The 21,730-nt window shown below is 45.9% G+C and overlaps 8 protein-coding genes across 8 annotated transcripts; 6 read left to right on the top strand and 2 right to left on the bottom strand.

Moving 5' to 3' along the window:
- Positions 1-23: 23 nt before the first annotated feature.
- On the bottom strand, positions 24-1,393 carry PEX2_100820 (dihydrodipicolinate synthase family protein; the record flags this gene model as incomplete). The annotated part of the gene is made up of 8 exons (XM_016747352.1): positions 24-85; positions 206-325; positions 377-690; positions 751-863; positions 919-1,021; positions 1,075-1,223; positions 1,278-1,312; positions 1,375-1,393. 8 exons carry the CDS (start codon positions 1,391-1,393, stop codon positions 24-26), a joined length of 915 nt encoding a protein of 304 aa, XP_016601827.1.
- Positions 1,394-1,925: 532 nt separating this feature from the next.
- On the top strand, positions 1,926-4,601 carry PEX2_100810 (Amino acid/polyamine transporter I; the record flags this gene model as incomplete). Its single annotated transcript, XM_016747351.1, has 20 exons — positions 1,926-1,937; positions 1,996-2,094; positions 2,151-2,161; positions 2,214-2,241; positions 2,293-2,397; positions 2,454-2,569; positions 2,623-2,630; positions 2,684-2,817; positions 2,872-2,937; positions 2,991-3,117; positions 3,177-3,212; positions 3,266-3,336; positions 3,390-3,444; positions 3,507-3,529; positions 3,580-3,663; positions 3,719-3,974; positions 4,033-4,179; positions 4,231-4,284; positions 4,338-4,495; positions 4,557-4,601. 20 exons carry the CDS (start codon positions 1,926-1,928, stop codon positions 4,599-4,601), a joined length of 1,635 nt encoding a protein of 544 aa, XP_016601826.1.
- Positions 4,602-5,192: 591 nt separating this feature from the next.
- On the top strand, positions 5,193-7,451 carry PEX2_100800 (hydantoinase/dihydropyrimidinase family protein; the record flags this gene model as incomplete). The annotated part of the gene is made up of 14 exons (XM_016747350.1): positions 5,193-5,254; positions 5,306-5,401; positions 5,457-5,521; positions 5,571-5,938; positions 5,997-6,039; positions 6,087-6,113; positions 6,176-6,294; positions 6,342-6,437; positions 6,490-6,584; positions 6,636-6,939; positions 6,997-7,056; positions 7,122-7,188; positions 7,252-7,360; positions 7,406-7,451. 14 exons carry the CDS (start codon positions 5,193-5,195, stop codon positions 7,449-7,451), a joined length of 1,557 nt encoding a protein of 518 aa, XP_016601825.1.
- Positions 7,452-8,963: 1,512 nt separating this feature from the next.
- PEX2_100790 (fungal specific transcription factor domain-containing protein) lies at positions 8,964-10,600 on the top strand (the record flags this gene model as incomplete). Its single annotated transcript, XM_016747349.1, has 5 exons — positions 8,964-9,607; positions 9,659-9,678; positions 9,730-9,776; positions 9,829-10,165; positions 10,236-10,600. The coding sequence occupies 5 exons, from the start codon at positions 8,964-8,966 to the stop codon at positions 10,598-10,600; spliced, it is 1,413 nt and encodes a 470-aa protein (XP_016601824.1).
- An 18-nt stretch (positions 10,601-10,618) lies between these two features.
- Positions 10,619-11,128, bottom strand: PEX2_100780 (uncharacterized protein; the record flags this gene model as incomplete). The annotated part of the gene is made up of 2 exons (XM_016747348.1): positions 10,619-10,640; positions 10,710-11,128. The coding sequence occupies 2 exons, from the start codon at positions 11,126-11,128 to the stop codon at positions 10,619-10,621; spliced, it is 441 nt and encodes a 146-aa protein (XP_016601823.1).
- A 220-nt stretch (positions 11,129-11,348) lies between these two features.
- Positions 11,349-12,641, top strand: PEX2_100770 (TauD/TfdA dioxygenase family protein; the record flags this gene model as incomplete). Its single annotated transcript, XM_016747347.1, has 7 exons — positions 11,349-11,522; positions 11,571-11,743; positions 11,800-11,878; positions 11,931-12,094; positions 12,146-12,368; positions 12,420-12,475; positions 12,521-12,641. 7 exons carry the CDS (start codon positions 11,349-11,351, stop codon positions 12,639-12,641), a joined length of 990 nt encoding a protein of 329 aa, XP_016601822.1.
- Positions 12,642-13,403: 762 nt separating this feature from the next.
- PEX2_100760 (fungal specific transcription factor domain-containing protein) lies at positions 13,404-15,626 on the top strand (the record flags this gene model as incomplete). The annotated part of the gene is made up of 4 exons (XM_016747346.1): positions 13,404-13,536; positions 13,645-14,309; positions 14,359-14,865; positions 14,919-15,626. 4 exons carry the CDS (start codon positions 13,404-13,406, stop codon positions 15,624-15,626), a joined length of 2,013 nt encoding a protein of 670 aa, XP_016601821.1.
- Positions 15,627-16,854: 1,228 nt separating this feature from the next.
- Positions 16,855-19,669, top strand: PEX2_100750 (uncharacterized protein; the record flags this gene model as incomplete). The annotated part of the gene is made up of 3 exons (XM_016747345.1): positions 16,855-18,779; positions 18,844-18,957; positions 19,027-19,669. 3 exons carry the CDS (start codon positions 16,855-16,857, stop codon positions 19,667-19,669), a joined length of 2,682 nt encoding a protein of 893 aa, XP_016601820.1.
- Between the last annotated feature and the right edge of the window lie 2,061 nt (positions 19,670-21,730).

Genomic DNA, 21,730 nt, shown 5'->3' with positions numbered 1-21,730 from the left:
TACAGATTTGGTGATTCAACCACCTACTTGATTTCCGCTGCCACTTCTTGGCTTTCCCTTTCCGCTGTGGTGCCTACCTCTTGGGCTGCTTTTTGATGAGCAAATCTGAACACGTTCCTGAGGTGAAGTATGTATGATAACTTGTTTTAACATTGCAGCAACATATTAGTGTGCTATGGGGCTGACGCTACCTCTGTTAACTCACACTCAAGTCGCATTGCCTCATCCAAAGCTTTCATAAATTCATCCCCTTCGGCTTCCCCCAATGGAAGCAATGGCTTTCGCGGAGCAATTCCATACCCATGCAGTTTATTCAACGCATACTCTACATTTAATTAGCCTAGCACCCATGAAAATCGTTTAGGGATATACTAACTCATGGTCCGTATACCACCTGGAACCGCAGCAACATCAGCCCGAGCAAGAATCCCTTGGATCCTTTTCGCTTCCTTGAGCTCGGCCTCCGTTGGTGATGACAAATTCAGTAGTGACCAGAGCCTCATAGAAGCCACTGGCACAAAGTTAGGAATGCCGCTAACAGTGCCATGACCACCACATTGCATCCAAGGGGTCAGATCTGCAATAAGACCGTCCAGCAAGATGAATGGGAATTTCCGAGTCTCGTTTATTGTAGTATCTTCGGAGATCAGGGCTTGAAGGCGGATCAGCTTCCCAATACTTCCACCGCATCTACTTGTTATCAGCGCTGCTGTCCAAATGGTGAGAGTGGTCGAGAAGCTTGAAACTCACGTCAACTTCACTCCACATAAATTGGTCGTTTTCTTCATAATTGCACTGATGACTTCTGAAGACATATCCTGGCCGCCGGCGTTGGAAGGGAAGTTGTATAGCAATAGAGGAATCTGTCACTTCGTGAGCAATGATACGTGTAGTGCGTTATGGAAAACCTGGGCATACTGGTGATGCTTCGCAAATATCAACATAATATTGAATGATTTGGTCCATGTCTGTGTTCAGACTCGCGGCATAATAGGCAGGTAAAATAACCATACCCGCATCTCTGCTGTTGTTAGAAAGAAGCCAATCGATCTTTGGGACTCAGTGCCAACTTACGCCCCAGCATCTGCTGCAGCTTTGGACAGGCTAATAGTTTCTCTGGTGCTGAGTCCTCCTACACCAGCGACTATTGGTGTAGATTGCAGCCCTTCCCCATCCAAAGTTTCCCTGATGAAGCGGATAAGGGATAAACGCTCATCGAAATCCTAAGAAGATTTAGTTATATCATCTAAAAGCATGATAGAAAAAAACAAACTTACTAGATGAACAGCTTCCCCTAACGATCCAGCACATACTGGTACTGAACGAGTAGTCCCATTAGTGCGTGGTTTCATATCGTGCGTTGAATCAACTTACCCATGCCGCGTGTTACCATAGCTATGATCGATATCAGATAAGTTCATGTGACCAATGAATTTCAAAATATGAGCCTTAGCTTACCTAGCAGATGTCTCCGGTAGCTGTCATAATCAATTTCTTGATTGTCATCAAAGAAAGTTGGTAGTGGCACGTATACTCCCGGTCGGAGTGGCCGTGTAGTGTATGCCATTGTAATATCGCAAGCAGCTGGATAGTTGTCACCAAGTCAAATTCCGAATTTTCAGTTTTTTAGATTCTTCAAAGTTCAAAGTTCAACCCTTTCGTACCTATGAGGGGGGTATGAGCATCGGGAGCATCGGTGTGTAAGCCGCTGATAAGGCTGGCGCGGCAAGTCTCCGCTCGACCCGCATTGCGATAAACCGTTCCAAGGTTGAAAGAGAAGAGCTTATCACAGAGATAATGAGTTGGTTTAAGCTTTATGGGGCGTTTTTATATGGATGGGTTGATGATAACCTAGGGATATATGATATAAGGGTCATTTCCCTTTTGACAGAAGCTCAGATTCCTCGACAACTACCTTAAACATTATGCAGGACGAGGTAAAATCTCCTTGGGCAGTGAGATACATGAATGTTTTGATGTTGACCTACATCCCAGAAAACTAAAGAGCCGGCTTATAATGCCAACGAGGTTCCTGTCAGCATGGGAACTGCCCAAGAGATCGGTAGCAATCATGGTCTCCAACGACAGCTTAGGGTAAGCCGAGCCACACCTTTTTAAAAGCTATTGGGGTGAACTAACAATAAATATAGCCACGGCATCTGTAAGTGCCAGCATGTTCGGGACTTGATATAGGGACTCACGGTTTGATCTAGACAAATGATTGCCATCGGAGGTGTTATCGTCAGTCATCCAACCTACTTTCGCTTGATCTTCGTGCTGATAAATTCTCAGGGTACTGGCCTCTTCCTAGGCACAGCGAGCGATCTTAAGAATGGTGGACCAGCCGGTCTTCTTATTGGATACTGTATTATGGCTTCATTGCTATACTCGGTGATGGTACGGCAACTTTCGACTTTTTCACATATTCAAAAATGGCTAATGGCCATCTATAGGTTGCCCTTGGTGAGATGGTGTCGCAATTTCCCATTCCCGGAGGTCAATTTGCTTTGGCTGGTCGGTTCACTTCGCCCGAGCTTGGATTTGCTATGGGTATCCTGTTCTGGTATAAGTAAGTGAAATTATATTCTGATCTGCAAGGAGCTGGACTTACAAATATTATAGTTATATTGGTGCGACTATTCTTGCTTATCCCCGGAAAGTAGGAAATATCTAATTTCTATAGTTGTCTTACCGGCCGAAATTTCCGCAGCGGCTGTTCTGGTTACATTTTGGACTCCGGCAGGACAGGCTGATTCTACATGCTCAACTGGAATCTGTAATAATGCTATGTGGGTTGGCTTGATGCTTATAGTTGTGGTATGTATTCTTTTGCAAATGATTGGACTACGCATTATACTGATGACCGTTTAGTTTGCTATCAACTATGCGGGAACGCGGGTCTTTGGTGAAATGGAATTCTGGTTTTGCTCAATCAAAGTAAGATGAAAATCGACCAGTCTCAAAAACCACAGAGACACTAACTGATATAGGTTGTGACTATCATTGGCCTTATTATCACCGGTGTTATCATTAGCGCCGGTGGCGGTCCCAACCATGAGGCAATCGGATTCAAATTTTGGCACGAAACTGGTGGATTCGTACAGTATGAAGGCATTGGTAAGTCGATCAATTCAGTACCACATCACTTACCACATGATATCTAACATTCAATAAAGCCGGTTCTAAAGGACGTTTCCTCGGATTCTTCAGCGGTAAGACCAGATTCAAGCTATCGGCTCGTACCGAATAACTCATCAGTTGATAGTTTTGATCAATGCTGCATTCGCATTCATCGGATCCGAAATTACAGCAATTGCAGCCGCCGAGACCGCAAACGTAAGAGTTTGTCAGATCAATCATGAGTTCACTTCACTTACAACATATCACAGCCACAAAAGAATGTCCCTCGAGCCATTAAGAGTGTCTGGATTAGGCTTGTACTCTGTCAGTTAAGGTGATTCGCTTCTTAGATGTCGACGTGCTAACTTGTCTTCCCTTCTATCTAGTCTATATTTGCAGTGCTTTCTTGGTAAGTTTTTCAAAACTCGAGAGTGACTAGCAGTCCGCTTACAATCGCAGATCGGACTTCTCGTGTCTCCTTCCGACCCCTCTCTCAGTCTTGCTTCTACGGCAGCCAAGAGTCCCTTTGTTATCGCTATCCAGGTAATTCACCGTGCAAATATTGTCTGAAGAGCAAAAGGCTAACATATATCAACAGAACTCCGGGATCTCGGTGCTCCCTTCCATTATTAATGCAGCCCTTCTCACCAGCGCATGGTCTGCTGGTACAGCTGATCTTTTCGTCTCATCAAGAACCCTATACGGACTTGCAACCCGCGGACATGCCCCTAAGATCTTCCTCAAGACTCGGGAAGACGGCTTCCCTTGGGTTTGCTTCCTGTTCTGTGGTGCTTTCTCTTTCCTCTCATTTATGGCCGCTGCTCATGGAGAAGCGGGCAAAGTGTTTGGCTATTGTGAGTGGATATCTTGAGGAAGTTTGTGTTAGACTATGAAGCTAACGCCAAAAAAAAGTCGCTAACATGACTGCGATGTGTGGTATGATCTCCTGGACAGGGATCTTGTGGACCAGCATCCGTTGGCACAAAGGTCTCAAGGCGCAGGGCATCGATCGAAAGACTCTCCCATATATGGCCCCTCTTCAACCATATCTGTCGTACTGTGAGGTTACAAAATTCGATTTCGTGTAGGAGATACTAATTAACGGTTCAGATGGAATCTCAATTTGCATTATGGTGATCATCTTCGGCGGTTTCGGTTCCTTTAGTGAGTTCGCAGGATATGAAGCTCCTCGTTCCCTTTACTGACCTCTATTAAAGTGCCTAGCTTTGACGCCTCGTCTTTTGTTACCACTTACTTCCCAATTCCGTTCTTTGCCGTGCTCTTCTTCGGATACAAGTTTTGGAACAAGTCAAAGATGGTGGATTATTCCGAGATGGACTTTGTCACCGGCTCTTCTATTGAGGTTATCGAGAAGGTTAGTCGCATCCATGAATTTTACCTCAAGTGTTCAATATAATTAACAGTTGACCGTCTAGGAGGGCACTCAGAATCTGTGGCAGAAGATTTCTGACAGGATCTAAATAATGATTCTTTCGCGCCGACCAACCATGTGTGATTAACAATACTCATTTATTTTACTACTATGTATACGATAGATTAAGTCCTTCTTTTAATATGAGTTACGTGCTATATCTCTCTCTCTCTTTCTCTCTCTCTCTCTCTCTCTATCCAGTAATGTATGTGAATCCATGAATTCGAGGTGAAACCACCTTGAAAATAGGTGTTGCATAAATTTGTACAACAGTCTACCGTAGAAAGTTATTCAACCTATCTAAGGCTAAAAGGACTAAATTCAGGTATAACTTAGGCATTAAGGCCATTACCCAAAGCGCTATACAACCACCTAACTACTCCGTACTACGTACTCCTTCGTACATACAATGTAGGTGTGGGGCGATACGGGAAATTCAAGAACCTTGGCACGCGATATTGCCCGTAATCAATTGATAACGATAGGAAATTCTACTTTGTATATCTAAAGGCCGAACATACTGTCATCGGATAGATAAGCGGCACCAGCCGATGGTCGGCTTGAAAGCCGTGTGTCCCGCTGTGTCTCATTATCCCAGTTCGACACCCTTGCTCAGTTAGATACTGACACTATCGACAACATGGCGCCTAATTTTGACTTGGTTGTGATTAATGCGACAATTGTGACTGCCAGTGACATCAGGTACCGGGCTTCTCACGATCCGACAGATCTACAATCGCTAACAAAATGAAGTAAATGTTGTATCGGGATCAAAGATGGAAAAATCCAATCTCTTGCGAATTCATTCACAGATGATGAGTTGACAGGAGCTGAGATCATAGATGCTGAGTAAGTGCTCTGCGAATCTGACGAACCAAATACATAATTAACACTTTGAATACAGAGGTGCCTATGTAATGCCTGGGGGTGTCGATGCACACGTCCATTTATGTCAAGATCTGAAAACTGGTACCTAAATCATCTGCTCTTTGGTCAGCATTGAGTCTAATTTTCGCAGGACCACACGGCCTCGGCGGCGAATGCTCAGATAACTTTGAGACCGGGTCAAGAAGCGCTGTTGCCGGTGGAACCACTACGATCATCACCTTTGCAACTCAAACCAGAGCGGAAGAAGACCGGAGCCTCTTGAAGGTCGCTGAAAGGTATAATGCCCGTGCTGAGGAGACGGGCAGTTATGTGGATTACGGATTCCATATCATTATTGTTCGCAATGATGCAGATATTCTTGAGAATGAGCTACCGGTTTTGATCAAAGACTGGGGGATCAGTAGCTGCAAGTTGTTCTTAACGTATGCGACGCAGCGTCTGACTGACTCACAAATGTTGGATGTTATGTTTGCGGCAAGGAAGAACTCTATCACTACAGTGAGTTGCTCTCTATCAACATGATATTTATAGTGGGTGGAGGTTAACACTATATCAGATGATTCATGCCGAGAATGGGGATATGATAGAGTGGTTAACAGGTAAGTTCATTGCTGGGGGATATAGAATAAAACTAACTCGGGAATAGAGAAATTGGAAAGTAAGGGAATGGTTGGTATGTGCATACTTCTTTTGTTACTTGTCATAATTTCGTTTTTGCTTGCTAACCTATACTAGCACCTTACTATCACGCCTTGTCGCGTCCTCCGATTGTTGAGGGAGAAGCCACCAATAGAGCGATTGCTCTAGCACAGCTCATCCAGAATCCGATTTTGTTTGTTCATGTTGGCTCGGTGGTACGTTCAGTCCTTATAAGAAGAGGGTCTTATACTAAATCAGCTAGCTTGGTGCTGCAAATGTGCGTCGTGCCCAGACGATGGGACTGCCAGTCTATGCAGAGACATGTCCTCAATACTTCCATCTCACCTGGGATGATTTGGTAATTTCCCCCCAATCCAAAGCAAATAGAAAATCTCTAATCTTAGTTATAGAAACGGTTCCATTCACCAACATGTTTCGAAAACAGCAAGATGATTTGCTCGCCACCTCCGCCTCCCACCAAAGCTGACCATGAAGAGCTCTTTGTGTAAGATTAGCTATATTGAATACAGGGTTTCTTTAGCTAACATCTGAAAAGCGGTCTATCAAATGGGACATTCACGATTTACTCTTCTGATCATTGCCCTTTCCGCTACGATCACCCTCATGGAAAACCATCCGGTGTGTTAGAGCACGAAGCAAGTATGGCGGGGGAGAAACCATGCAGTGGAGAAGAGCTACAAGATTTATTGGAACGGAAAGAGGGAGCATTCCGCTTTATTCCCAATGGTATCCCGGGCGTTGAAACGCGCCTGCCGTTACTCTATACGGGAGCATTGGCTAGTGGTCGCATTACGCCCCAGCGATTTGTTGAGTTGACATCGACAAACCCAGCCAAACTGGTGATTAAACACCTACTTTATTTCTACCTGCTTGAACCAATGCTGACATATCGATAGTACGGCCTATATCCTAAGAAGGGAGCATTGATGCCCGGATCAGATGCCGACTTTGTGATAGTAAGTTATAAATATCGATATCGAAACCGCTGCTCCATAACGATATTGACATGTTGAAATTTTAGTGGCACCCAGAGAAGACTTTCTCGCCATTCAATCTTACTAATTCTATGCTACACCACAACGTCGACTGTAAGTGCCATGGTCCTGGCTGTCCTTTTCAAGCACGGGAAAGCTTACATTGTTATTTTAAAGACACCCCATATGAAGGGATGAGGTTCACAAACTGGCCTCGATATACAATTCTTCGTGGTAAGGTCATGTGGGCAAATGGCAAGATAACCGGCAAAGTGCGAGATGGAGAGTATGTAAAACGGGGTCCGAGCCAATTGGGGCCTGTATCCCCTAGAGCCGATCGCGATGCTCGCAGTGTAGCCGATTGGCTCTATGAATAAGCTGTGTGGGTCTATAGAAGGTAATGCGAGGGGCAGACTTACGTGGAAAGACTGGTGTAGGGGTGGAAATTATATATGAGACAATATACTCGCTTCAAGGCTTCCGTCTAGAGACTACCAACACTTTATCAGTATGCTATAGGCTATGACACCTTTTGTAGGTATTTTTTCAACTAATCTATAATGTGATAAGACTAGAGTCTAGAATTAGACGTGAGGCCCAAGATACCTACAACATAGTTATCTAATAACACACACTACAAGCGATCGAGAAGTACGGAGTAGTTTAAGCGTAAGTCTTAAACTTTTATAGGATAAGGTTCTCAAAACTTACGTACGACTTACTGTCACTTTTATTATTTATACAACCCTGGAACATATATCCTCCGCCATCAATGGATACTCCGTTCTTCGTGTTCCACAAGAGATTAGACTTTCGTGGAAGCTCCACTCAACACCTGGATATCGGCAACAAATCAGCGTCCGAGATGTTATCCGACCAGTATCACCAGGGCCTTTTCTTTAATGCGACTCTCCAAAATGTGATTTGTATCAGTTCCAGTAGCATAGAGCAAACCATGTCGTTCAATTCCACCTGGCCAGACAATCAAAGTACAGATGATGAGCGCCCCGCCAAGACACGTCGCATTGCCCGAGCTTGTCTACAAGTAAGTGATGCAAATTTAAGAGAGAGACGCGATACCTAACACGCAGGTTTTAGTGTCGTGCGCGCAAACAGCGATGTTTGCCATCATCCGAAGAGTCCAATCTACAACTACCATGCAAGCGATGTCAAAGGCTAAACATCACGTGTTCATTTGAGACAGATAGAACTCCAACATTGGATCTGACTCAAAGTCCATCAGGTCTAGTACAACTAGTAATCGAACTTCAAAATCGGTGAGACTGGAAATTGCTACTGTGTCAAGCGCAGACGTTAAAACCCGAAGCAGACTCAACCAACATGAAACACGAATATTTGAGCTTGAAAATCAGAAGAGTCCATTTAGCGTCAATACAAACGAAAGACCCAGGGATATCCAGCCAGAGCACCAGGAAGCTCCTTCGAGGAGTCAAAACGACATATATGATTCTCCCGAGTCAAGTATCGACGGAATTCATCTGGGTCCTCCTATCGCAACACTCCGATCGTTAAGGGTGCTTGCGGGAGAAAGAGTTCATGATTCAACTCTGAGAGCCCAGAGATACAAGAGCATATACGATCCTACCTATCAGGGACTTCTTACAGCCGAAGATGTCCAGCGAGCAGTGGAAATGTATTATACAACTTCGTTCAGGAAAGATGTTACCTACTAATATGCATTAGATTTTTTAACCATTGCCATGCCTCGGCGCCTGTATTAGATGAAGGCATTCGGTATACATGGCACGAATACCTCCAAACAAGCCCAACACTCATTCTGGCAATATGCTCAGTGGGTACCCGATTTTGGGATATGGGTGATCAAAGGTAAAGAGCGAGAATTGCTAGACCCAGAAGCCAGGCTAACAATGCTCATGTCAAGTGATGGCTCTATTGTCGGTCATCCCCGATCTCATGATCTAACAAAATTACTCGACAAAGCGGTCTCCAGACTCTTGCTCCGCCCCACTCCATCAGATGTCACATTAGACTCTATCTGTGTGCTTCTTCTCTATGCCCAGTGGATGCCATGCAGCAAAGGAGATGATGAATATGAGAACTCCGAGCGCCAAAGCACCCATCACGAACCTAAGACCAAAAGTCGATACAACGAGATCAGTGCTTGGGTTGTCTTAGGATTGGCAGAACGATACTCTGTCCTTCTAGGCCTCGAACAATCAGCCACATCACTTTTCAAAACTCCCAACAAGGTACCATCCGCAGAGGATGTAAAAAGGCTACGAGTGTGGTACAATTTACTCACATGCAACTTCAACCTCATGCTAACATCTGGTCTACCCGCATCAATTGATCCCAGTCCATCGGTCCAGGTAGCGTGGAGGTTTGTGTCACATGAGTTGATGCAGTCCCCGGGAGATCTTCGAGTAAGGGGACTTGTGGAACTTGTCGGAATAGTTCACATTGCTATGTCTAGTTGTGGGGATATATCTGGCCGCCAATTGCAACCGAGTTGCTTGGAACGGTTGAACATTGATTTAGATGATTGGGAGAAGTAAGTGAAGTTTCCAATTTCATTTTTGACCTACTTACTGACGGCTCGCAGATCTTGGTTTTGTCATTTACGTGCGTTCGGTCATGGGGCATCTTATCCTGACAGTGATTAACTATCTCCAGAGAAAACGGAATCGCATTACAGCCATTTGCCATTCACTTCGGCCCGGGTAGGCAGTTACCTATCTACACGTTTCCAGGGTAATCTAACTATTGATTTAGTGGTATCGACTCTCCCTCAATTGTGCCTCCCTCGCACCACTACTTTCTTCCCCACGGGCACATCAACGATCGACAGATTTGAGTGAATCGCATTTCCGACAAGCGCTTTCAGTTAGCTTGACCGCAGCAGCGCAGATTATACTAGCCCAATCGAGCTTTAGGGCAGATATTGTCTTCTCACTAGATTCGCAGGAACTATCTAGCTTTCCCGACGGGGCATACAATGTGGATCGTGCGTCCGTGAGCCGGTTATACTACGCGGTGGACTCAACCTGGATTTCACATACGTTCGCTATCATATTCTTATGTCTTTGCTACCTGCGGGGCATCATCGATGGTAAGATATTCGTATAGATACTTTGAAGTAATTATCTAAGCCCATCAATCACTAACAACATCGAAAACAGAAAACCTACAAATCTGCAGCCAAGATTCTAGTCAAGAGAAAGGGAAAACTTTTCCACGCCTTCCGTCCTCTTCTTGGTCGGTTCTCGCTCGACTCCTTCGTCTTGCAATAGGCATCTTCGACAGTGTGTGTCCGCCCACGACATTCCATTTTGCGCACGACTTCCAAGCCATTGTTCACTATGCAGTTGCTTTGGTCCTAGTCTCTGAAAAGGACAAGCAGCATATTGAGGAAAATGAGATTGATGATATGGCAATCCAGTCTCTGCTAGATTTGATGAATGATTCTGGTGTTGATTGGGCAGGAAATCTTTTTGGGGAGTCGCTTGATTTTCCAGAGTTGAATATGGACGGGATGCTTTCATAACTGATAGCAGAATAGATATTATAGCTTTGCAGAGCCATGCCTATATCAAAATTTTAAAATTAGTATTCGGAGAAAGTTGTAGCCTATACACTCGCGAGAATAAACTTACCTATCAGCATCATCCAACTCGAACAAAATATCTTGGGCTCCCTTCCAAAGCACCAGCTCACCCAGTGCCTTTAAATTCTCATTTCCTTCAATGATAGTCAAGAAATGATTTGCCGCCAGCGGTCCCATCTTACTCGCGAAGGCAACACCTCCATAGCAGAACAGAAACTCAGTTTCGGAGATACCGCCAGGATACAACAGAATCTGACCTGGAGCAGGGTGAGCCGTATGATTCTCAAATGGTACTCCGAAATCGGTCTCTCCTAATGGGATCCACAGACCCTCCCCGCTCCAACGAACATGGATGAGCTTCTGGCGGTATGGGAGGAGAGTGCGGAAGAGGGCCACTGTTTTGGGAGCTGACGATTCAAATCTCGCGCGGAATTTGTATGGACCGGCTGTTATTAGGACGGAGGTCATTTTGGCGATAAGAGAAGAAATGAAATGGTTAATCTTTCGTTTCGGAGGTAGAAAATATTTTGCTATTTGAGTAATCGTAACTCACGCATCGGCATCTTCGGAGTCGGGCCGCGCGGGCTTCAAGCCGCGTGCGGGTTGACCAGGAGCCTTATCAAAAGCGAGGATTGCCTCGCGAATTCAGAGATCAAGCAACTCACTTTACAATCTAATGTCTGATCAAATGCATATTTTGGTGTACGATAACACATGTCCTTCTCGGACAGGTGCTCGACAAACGATCCAAGAAGGCTCACTCTCCGTCCACCCAATATTCCAATCGGAACATTCATCTTTTGGCGCAGAAGTAGACGGTGTTGATTGGAACAAGCCTATTTCAGCTGACATTGTCACGCAAGTGAGTTAATACTACTGGGATTACAAGAAACCACTGACAAGATGCTAGTTGATCGCTTTGCAAAACAAGTATGCAGTACTGATCTTCCGCAACACGGGCCTAGACAATAGTCGGCACATTGCATTCTCGCAGCAATTGGGTGACGAGCTAGAAGTCAATCCGTTCTTTTACGGACGAGAAAATGACCGATTAGGTGAGCCGTTGCTATTCGACGTGGCCAAGTGAGTGTTCCGCGAAAATCCAACATTAAAGATATGTCACGTTCTAATAAGAGTAGCATCGAGTTGGATGGTTCTTTGGTGAAGATGAACAGTCGCAGGTACCATCACAGTCTGGGGAATGCGTTGTGGCACACCGTAAGCATTAACGTCCCCAGCGAGCAAGACACATGGGTACTAACCAATCTAGGACTCCACATATCACCAACACCGGTCCAAGTACTCCATACTGCTTTCTCATGGTAATCCAGTTGAAGGTGGATCGTGGACCCATTTTGCAGACACACGCCGTGCCTACAGTGACCTATCTCAAGCGAAAAAGGACGAGATTGAGAACTTCGTTGTTGAGCACGAGTAAGCCATCTGTTCCGAGATGTCTCCCTCTCTGAAGCTAATTTTATCCAGTCTTTGGCATTCCCGAAAGCTCGCGTCACCAGCGGTGTTTGGAAATCCTCTTCCTCACGAACTGGCAGCCAAGCCACCAGCCTACCACCGTCTCGTGCAAACAGCACCAGACGGACGAAAAACATTGTACCTGGCGGCGCATGCCAAACGAATCGTTGGCAAAGATATCGAAGAGAGCCAACGGCTGATTTGGGAGTTGATCGAACACTGTACACAGTCCAAAGTGAGTTTAAGTCAGCCATGTTCTGCCAACCTCCAGGGCTAATTGGCGAAGTATGTTTTTAGCATGGAGTGGCTGTCTGGTGGTGATATGGTCTGGTGGGATAACCGGTAAGTCTCCAGTGTCTCGCATTGATCCGTCACTAATCTTTATAGCCAATCGATGCATCGTGCCAATCCCTATACCGCGACGATGACTGCGAGGGATGTCCGTCGTTCTACGATCCTTGATGATGGACCTTTGGCATTGGGCGTCTCGACAGCAGAACTGGATTAAAGACTCGCTGATACTCGGTCACAGCGCCCATAAACCTATGCTATGAACTAGCATGATATAGGGAAATTGAAATAGTGGGTAGTCTTTTGTACACAAATGGCCTGCGGTTCTCAAGTGAGCAAGTCAATAGCAGAAATCGCACCAAACGAATGCAACAAACAATAAACATAGTCCAAAACCAGTCTTCCATCCTAGCATTGGGAGACTTAAATTCCACCTCAGATGGACAAGGGTCAACAGTGAGCAGCAAGCAAAACAATCAAACAAGTAAGTGGGTCTATTTGTAGAGCTAGTCCTAATTAGGAATATCACATGATCTATTATCTCTCGATTGCCCGGACTGAAATATGCTTATTCAGCAGCTAAGACACAGACCTGAAGACCCGGAGAGGAAATATGGTGCAGCTACCCAAGTAGATGGAAAAAGTCAGCTCTATATTCTATACTGAATGAAGATTTATGTCAAATAGCAATTCGAACTTCCAGCTTTTCCAATTTTTTTATCATAATAACATTAAAACCTTTAAAAACTCCGTTGATAGGATTGCGTTCATGATTGGGCGGACCGGCGAACTGAAGATTTGCCGAACACCTCTCCCAACTCGCCTCATGGTTTGCTCGAGCAAAAACAATCTGTTTGCATTTGAAAATCAGCTTATGAATCAAGATGCGCGCTAGTCTTCAGGGGATACCCAGTCGGTCTAGCCAACAATCCACCTCTCGCACCACAGCAAGACCCAAGAAAAGAGCTGTGGCGTAAGCATGTCCAAAAGCGGTATCAAACTTCTGCTCACCACTCTCACAGCTGTCATCGGTGTCATGCACAAAAGATCAAATGCTCCGGAGAAAAGCCTTGTTCCAAATGCCGAGTTGCAGGCTACGAAGCGCAATGCAGGTATGCGACCCGAGATCGCAAAATACGGGTAGATGAAAGGTATCCATCTTCTTTGATCACTAGTTTTAAATGAGTCACTAACTTTTTCAATAACTGATAGCTATTTAGAGCAACTTCTAAAGGATAGCGAAGAGCTACATGACCGACAACATCGTTTGAAACAGGAAAGTCGCCCAGACAGACAAGAGCAGAGCTCTGATCCCCAGCAAGTCTTTAAGGATGCTGCCACTGAGAACACAGAGCACCTGGTACAGAGTAACCTCCTTAGTGAGAAGCCATGGTTTCAATCCAACGATGCCTCGGTGGTTCCCCTTTATATCAGCGAGGCAACTTGCGCTGCCTTTGCCACTCGTCTGTGCCAATCATTGAAAGGGACCAACACGCCGACGCCTCATCTTCCAAGATCCCGTTATACTGACGAGTCCGCAATATCATCTTTACTTCACATAGAAGTACAATGGCCCGGTCTTGTGAGTGCTCAGCTGTTGGTGAAGACCGCACTTGGCCACATCATCCCGAGCTTCCATTTGGCATTGAAAAAAGACACATTGGACATGCTCCATGGTGTCTATCAGAGAGGTGACTTCGATAATCCAAGTATGAAGTGCAAATACTTTGCTCTTTTTGCCATCGCCCAAGTTTTCTCAACTCCTCACGACCTTTCCGACACGTCCCATGTACCTGGCTTGGCCTATTTTGCCAAAGCGTGGAGCCTGATCCAGATCGTCCCCGAACGACCAAGCATGATTCATATAGAGAGTCTCCTTTTGATTGTCAGTTCCCTTGTCGGCAGTTCCATCGGCTTTTGCTCACTCTCTATAGGCCTTCTTCTGCCAATTTTTGAACCGCTTTCACTCCGCCTACCTTTTGATCGGAAATGCGCTACGACTCGGTCTTAGCCTAGGCCTAAACTATAATGTCCCACAATCCCAAAATCTACACCCAGTAGCACGAGAACACCGCATCCGGATATGGTGGACTATCTACGTGCTTGACCGATTCTGGGGCTCAAAGTCGGGATTCCCTGTGCAAATTCACAACGAGGATATCCATGTCGACCCACCGTCCATTTCGGCGTCTGAAACATACCATGACCAATTTTCGGATGGCGCTTACCAGGTCGCGGCAATAGAACTTGCCAAAATTATAGGTGATACAACAGGAGAGATCTACTGCCGGAAGATTTCGGCCGAGACCTTTTTGCATCGTGAACAGAGACTCTTGACTCAATTGAAACAGTGGGTTCGGTCTCTTCCTGAGCATCTGAGGCTCAGTACAGAAAAGTCAAACTCGAAACATACGGTTCAGATGCATCTTCAGTTCAATTTTGTATGAGCATCACTCTCTTTGGATACCTTCCGACACCATACTGACTACGTTAGTGCGTCATCCTGGCAATTCGACCAGTCCTCCTCCATGTTCTCAGTTTAAAAATGAAAGACCAAACTAACCAGTCTATGGATTCTATTTCGCCCATCCTGGTCACTTTAAGTGAGGCATGTATACACGCAGCAAGACACTCGCTAGCATTATGTGTGAATGAATGGACTGGCGGATCCTTGGCAATATTCGGTTACTCATTTCCTGCCTTCCTCTTCTCTGCCGCACTAATCCTGGTTATTTCGAGTCTTCTGCCACTCGGAGATCCAAGTGATTTGACATCGGCCGAAACCGCAACGGAGATTCTCAGGAATCTCAGGTTGTCCGATAGTCTCGCGTCAAGGGACCTCTACGAACGCATGCAGCGAGTTCGCCAGTACCTTCATGATAGCTCACTATACGCCACATCGGCGCTTTCTCATGGTGCCGTGGATAATGTTGCCAATGCGTTGCCGATGACTGAAGAATTGGATTCTATATCATCACGACCATACCAAAGTTCAAACAATCTCCAATCCTGCATCGGTCCTCTGGAAGATCTAGGCCATCCACTCTTTGAATCGAATGTACCATATCTCACCACGGAAATGGCTTTGCATCAACCAACTATGCTGGATTTCCTGACTCAGTCTCATGTGGACTTTGGACTGCTTGATCCAGTGGAGATGTTCAATGATTTTGATCTAGCCTTTTCAATGTCTGCCAATTGATACCCGGGTTAATAATCAGAGATGCATTTTCCGATTTATCATCCGGTCACATTGGATTTGCGTTCAAATGTGAACCACACCGCCGGTAAGCGACGTCGGCCATGTTCAAGTGAGCCGTAGAGACCCACTGATCGGATATATAACAGATAAATAACATGTCCCATTATGTGACAGAATCCAGCTTTTTGTCTCTCATGTTCTATCCATGACTTCCCATTCCAACTATACCTACCGTTCTGCCACATCTCCAAGACACACGGAATCAACCTCTCGGCACAGAGATGCCGAGCGAGATCTATGTCTCAAGGCCTAGAAAGCCTCATCTGGCTCATTCGCATTAACCTTGGAGGTTGAATTCGTCTTCACTGCCACCGAGTGGGTAGACCGCATCACTGTCCCTGGTCTCGAGGTCTTCTTTTGTGCAGCCACGCCATTCAATCATCATAGTTCACAACCTGAATATGAACGAATTGGCCAAGTGACTATGCACGGACCCATATCCCAGGCCGACTTCAATTTACCTGAAGAAGCCGGCCTTTTTCCACTTAGTTCGGACAAAGAAGAAGGGGGATGGCAGATGCTGAGCTTATTCACGCTGCCTGATCACCGGGGCCTTGGTCTCAGTGCCAAATTGTTTCAAAGCACACTCGACTATCTGCGATCATATCGATAATCTCCGAATAAGATCCAAGTGCGACTTATAGTCAAGCCAGAGAACCACGTTACTATCAAACTGTATCAGCATCTTAGGGTTTTAACTTTCGGGAGGGCTACGCTCGTCGAGGCTCTCACCGCGAATGGAGATGAGCATCATCTGCCGGAGAATCGGAGGTCGGCCAAATGAACGGATCAGGGTGGGTTCATCATGGTTTTTCGTATATCGCGTTCATAATGTCTTTCTATGTGAAACAGCAGATAGAGTCTACGGGCGGTTATACGTATTGCGGGGGTTGGGACTACAAGGATACTAACATTTTCAGCAAAATAAACCAATCTTCATTGGCGTAAAATATATATTCCTAGAATGAATTCAGGATGCAACGTTGCGGAATAAAAGTGTGGGGTGATTTCCGGTTAATAGCTCTGATGTCTCACGTCGCCTCCTCTCCAGAGACTCGATATTTAGCCGTGATATCAGCTGTGTTCTCCTGCTCATATTCTGTCTTTCATTCCACTTTGTCAAGCCAAGGGTCGTGGAGAAGAACCTACCTCGGCTTCAGTTTGCATAATGAAACTTGTTTCGAGTTCCTTGATCTTCTTTTTTGTGGTTGTCCAAGCATATGAGGATTCACTTGGTCTAATTAAGGGTTATACTTCTTTATCCACGGCCAACTTTGACATTAAGCTGGTCAAAGATTCCCAGGTCCTCGCCTCCCTCAAACCAGCAGGAGAGTCTTTCGACTTCTTGCCTTTCGATGATATTACGTACAGAGCAGCAAATGGCCAGTATCATAATGGGGACATTACATATCGTTATCGACTATCGGGTTCAACACAGTGGATTGCAGGCGACTCATCGAAAGCAAGAAAATCGTTGACAAGCGCCAAGTCCGATGCTCTTGCCGCCGCTGAGATGACACAAACCCTACCGACCTCTCCTATCAATATTCTTCGGAAATGGATTGATGTTGACGGCGATCTCAGTTTGACCTTTACTCTGACCAACAAGGGAAATCAGACACTGGAAATTGGGAGCCTGGGCTTCCCGACCGAATTCAACAGTATATTCTCCAACCGCACAGCAGAAGATATGGTGGCCAAGTGCTCGCTCACAGATCCATATATTGGGATGGATGCTGGGTACCTTCAGGTAAACCCCACGTCCGGGACTGGGGCGTCGTTGATCGTTACCCCGTTGCTCAACACAAGCACCCCACTGGAAGCATGGCGAAACCTGGACGAACCTAACATCGATCCTCTCTATTACGGCAGTCAAACATTTGAGGGATTCTACGAATGGCAGACTCATACTAAAGCCTATGCAGAGAATGAGTGGTCTGGTGCCATCCCGTGGAACAAGCCTAGCTCTCGACTCGTGAGCCCAGGTGAATCAGTGACCTACGGACTGCGCTTTACGGTTGTAAAGAACGGTGTGCGTGGTATACAGAACGCACTCAAAGCTACCAACACGCCTGCTATGCTGGGCATACCGGGATATGTGGTACCAGTCGATCTCACAGCTCGGCTTTACGTCTTTCACTCTAAAATCTCCGATGTCGTGTCCGAAGACAACTCCTTTAAGATAACCCGGGGTACAAATGGCACTTTATCGCTCACCCCAACGGGGCTGGTTTGGGGTCGAACCAGAGTGACCATCAAATACGAAGACGGCAAAGCCCAAACGATACACTACTTCATTACTGACTCGGCACCTGCAACAATCAACAAATTGGGCGAATTCACTACCACGTCAATGTGGTTCAACAACACAAATGATCCCTTCCACCGAGCTCCATCAGTCATGACATGGGACCACTCAACCCAAGCCCAAGTCCTCCAAGAACCCCGAGTCTGGATATCTGGGCTAAGCGACGAAGGCGGCGTGACCTACTTAGCCAGCGCAATGAAGCAATCTGGTCTAGCCAATGCGACAGAAGTATCTAAACTTGAACAATTTGCATCCAACGTTCTGTCTAAGACCATCCAAAACTCAGACTTCACCGTCCGCAAGAGTATCTTCTTCTACGAGCCTGCTCAAGTCCCTGGATACATATACAATCGGGCTCTTGACTGGGGCAACTGGTGGTCGTGGAATAAGGATGCTTCCTATGCTACAGATCGTGCCTACGACTATATTCATGTCATCGGTGCATACTGGGCGTTGTATCGTGCGGGTCGAGATAACGGGTCTCTTCTGAAGATACACACTTGGCAGTGGTATCTCGCTCAAGCATACAATACCACAGTGACCTGTTTCGCCACGGACTCGGGTGGGGATGGGCTTGTGGGGTACTCGCGTCTCGGGCTCATGGGTGAGACTGTCGTTGGTGAGCTTCTATCAGATTTGAGGCGTGAAAGGTGGACTGCTGAGGCCGACTCTGTGGAGGCTGCTATGAAGCTTCGCGCTGAGGCATGGGATACGCAGGATGTTCCCTTTGGCAGTGAGATGGCTTGGGACTCGACCGGCCAAGAGGGAGTCTACTACTGGAGCAAGTGGGTTTTCGCTCTTTGGGGACCTTTCTGACTGTGATACTTGATTTGTTAACATTCCAGTTAGGTATTTCAATTTAACTAACACAGCAACTAAGACCGTCAACAGCATTCTGGGATATATGCCCACAGTGCCGCATTGGGGATGGAATGGAAACGCCCGGCGATATTGGGATTTTATGTAAGAACCAGCCCAATCTTTTGCAGTTGATCTTTCTTGACTTGTTCCCTTTGCTGACCTCTCATTCAGTTATGGTGGCAAGCTACAGCGCATAGAGCGCATGATCCATCACTACGGATCAAGTCTCAATGCACTACCCTTGCTATCCCAGTTCCGCGAGAATCCCACTGACATCCATCTCCTCCGAGTTGGCTACGGCGGAATCACAGGACCGCTATCAAACATCCGAAAAGATGGCTCGATGTACAATGCTTTCCACTCCTTCCCTGATACCCTGCAAGGCGACGATTATTCAGGCGACTACGGTCCAAACTTCCTAGGTATAATGCTTGGATCCGCTGTCTACGTCGTCGATGATCCCGATGTCGGGCTTACCGCATATGGGGGAAATGTCGCTACCAATGGAAACACGGTCACCGTGCAGCCACGAGATGCTGTGCGTCGTCGCGTCTACGTTGCACAGATGGGAGTATACGTCACGGTCAGCACTGGACTGATAGAAGAGGTTTCGTTTAATATTTCTCTACCGACGTCTCTTCAGCTACGTATTGTTCCTGGCTCGTCCGATGTTTCTTCCGTTATTGTTTGGGTCGAGACTCCAGGTGCGGAGGATGACTATGCTGTAACTGGAGGTCAATTCCAACATGCGAGAGGAGGCTGGAATGTCAAATTTGTCTCTGGGGAAGCGAATATTGTTGTTTCTAAATTGTGATTTGCGGTGAAGACAGATGCGGATGTTATTGGATCATTTATTACTCCGCATTCGACGTACATGTATCCGAATGGAATGAGGAATTATAATAATCCGTATGGAGTATGGACAAATGAACTGTTCAGCTGCAGGGTTCGTGTAAGATCACTTGATCTACTAGGACGATCATACGTTCACACTGCATCTCAAGAATGGGGCTAATGCATGCAGTCTTTGACCGATTGGGGTGCATAGTCACCTACTTGGTCTCACCTCCATCCTGATTTTGCTGGAAGCGTCCGGTTCCCCGAACTACTGTCATCTTCAACAATAAAGATTACAATTGAGTAATGCGCATCATCAAATCAAATCTCGGTCACACATTATTCTAGATTCCTCACTTGAAAGCTGGCGCTGCAACCGAGGATATTGCATGCATGGAACTGCAATTAAAGCACAGGTTCAGGCTATTCTAGCGACGTTTGGGGGGTGCCGTATACATTATTAGATATAGCAACTATGGCATTGTTTTCGACAAGGGGAAGGCAAATGTTGGGATTGAATTCTCGGTATGAAGAGGATGAGATAGGGGGACGATGTCAGGCAAAGGCCAAAAAAAATCAAAGGAACAAAAGAGATGTACTCGAGCACGACGAGAGCTAAACCCACCCTTCGCGGTTATCAATCAACTATGTAGAAGTATAGTCGGCCGCTGATGTGCCTTGTGACGTCTGTTCAATGGTCTTTTTGGGTGTCTTTTTTATATGTCTTTTTAGATGTCTTTTTTTTGGAAATATTTTGCCGACCTTCGGTTTCATACATAGACGGTATAAGAAGGCGGGGAAAGACTTAACATGTGAAATAGACTTTGCTATGTATAAAAGCAGGGACTCAAAGCATTGTATACACCGACACTTCTAGGCCCATTGTCTTACCCACTTTTCGCCAAAGCGCTAATGTACCCGAAGGGTCATCCAGGGGATTAAGCAGAACAGCGTCATCCATAACATCACCGAGCAATGTCAAGCAGTTGACGTCGGCGATCCTGGTCGGGGTGTTCCTCACGGGCCGAGAGTTCACCGAGAGATACTTTATACGGGGAATGGATAAGATACCAGCCAATCGGGCAGATCCGCGCTGGTCGAACGGGGATGCACAGTGGCTTTGCGGACCTATGAGATCGTTACCTATGCTGTCGCGATGCTAGAAGGGTGGGATGTCGAATTGAATGTTCTTTCGGCCGGGCAGTAGCTATAGTTCTGGAGTGACGTCCTCAAGTACTTTGTGTGTACTATTGTGGGTTTTGTGTTCTGTGTGCTGTATGGCCTTCCGCGGTTTATTTTCTTGTTTTCATGTTCTCGCTATAACTCAATTTGATTCAAGGTTGACAGACACGATCTGGGGTATCATAGCGACGTCAGGCCACGCATATTGACAGTTTGATACCGATCACATTGGCGGGTCCCATTTACCAATAATAGCAGGACATAATGGGATGTTCAATTGAGAATGGAAGATATCGGAGTGTGCTGAAAAGTGTTTCGTTGAATATGAGAATGTGACATGACTATGATGAAAACTGACCCGATCGGCGGGTAAGTGGCGAATCACCCGGCAACTTTCCACCAAACATAATTCGCTATTCTCAGCTGGTTTCCCTTGGATTCCATGAGGATCATGGTTCCACCCCAATCTCTCGGGTTTGGGGCCTGCGTTAGTTCTCCAGGATTGACATTAATAGATTGGTGAAGATCGTCAGGATTCCATTTTCCACTCTCGGGTATGGATCATGTGACCCGGGTTACGCGGCAGGTGAGTCACCCGTGGACCTCGCTTGACCTTCCGGCTTGAGTGTCCAAGAATAGAGTCATGTGGGGAGTTTGGGGAAGTGAAGTTTTCCAAAGCGATTTCAAAGCGATTTCAAAGCGCAAGAAAGGTTCAAGTTTCAACTAGGCCACCTAGCCTTTTATTTTTATTCGAGTTATCAAGATATAATCGGGAAAGTAGATTGTCCAGCAAAAAAAAAAATTTGGTTCTTTGGTAATTATAAGTGACATATTGTCAAGAGTAAATAAATGTATA

This window comes from Penicillium expansum (genome assembly GCF_000769745.1).
Source record: "Penicillium expansum strain MD-8 chromosome Unknown contig355, whole genome shotgun sequence".
NCBI lineage: Eukaryota > Fungi > Ascomycota > Eurotiomycetes > Eurotiales > Aspergillaceae > Penicillium > Penicillium expansum.
This window is presented reverse-complemented; position numbering and strand designations above follow the sequence as displayed.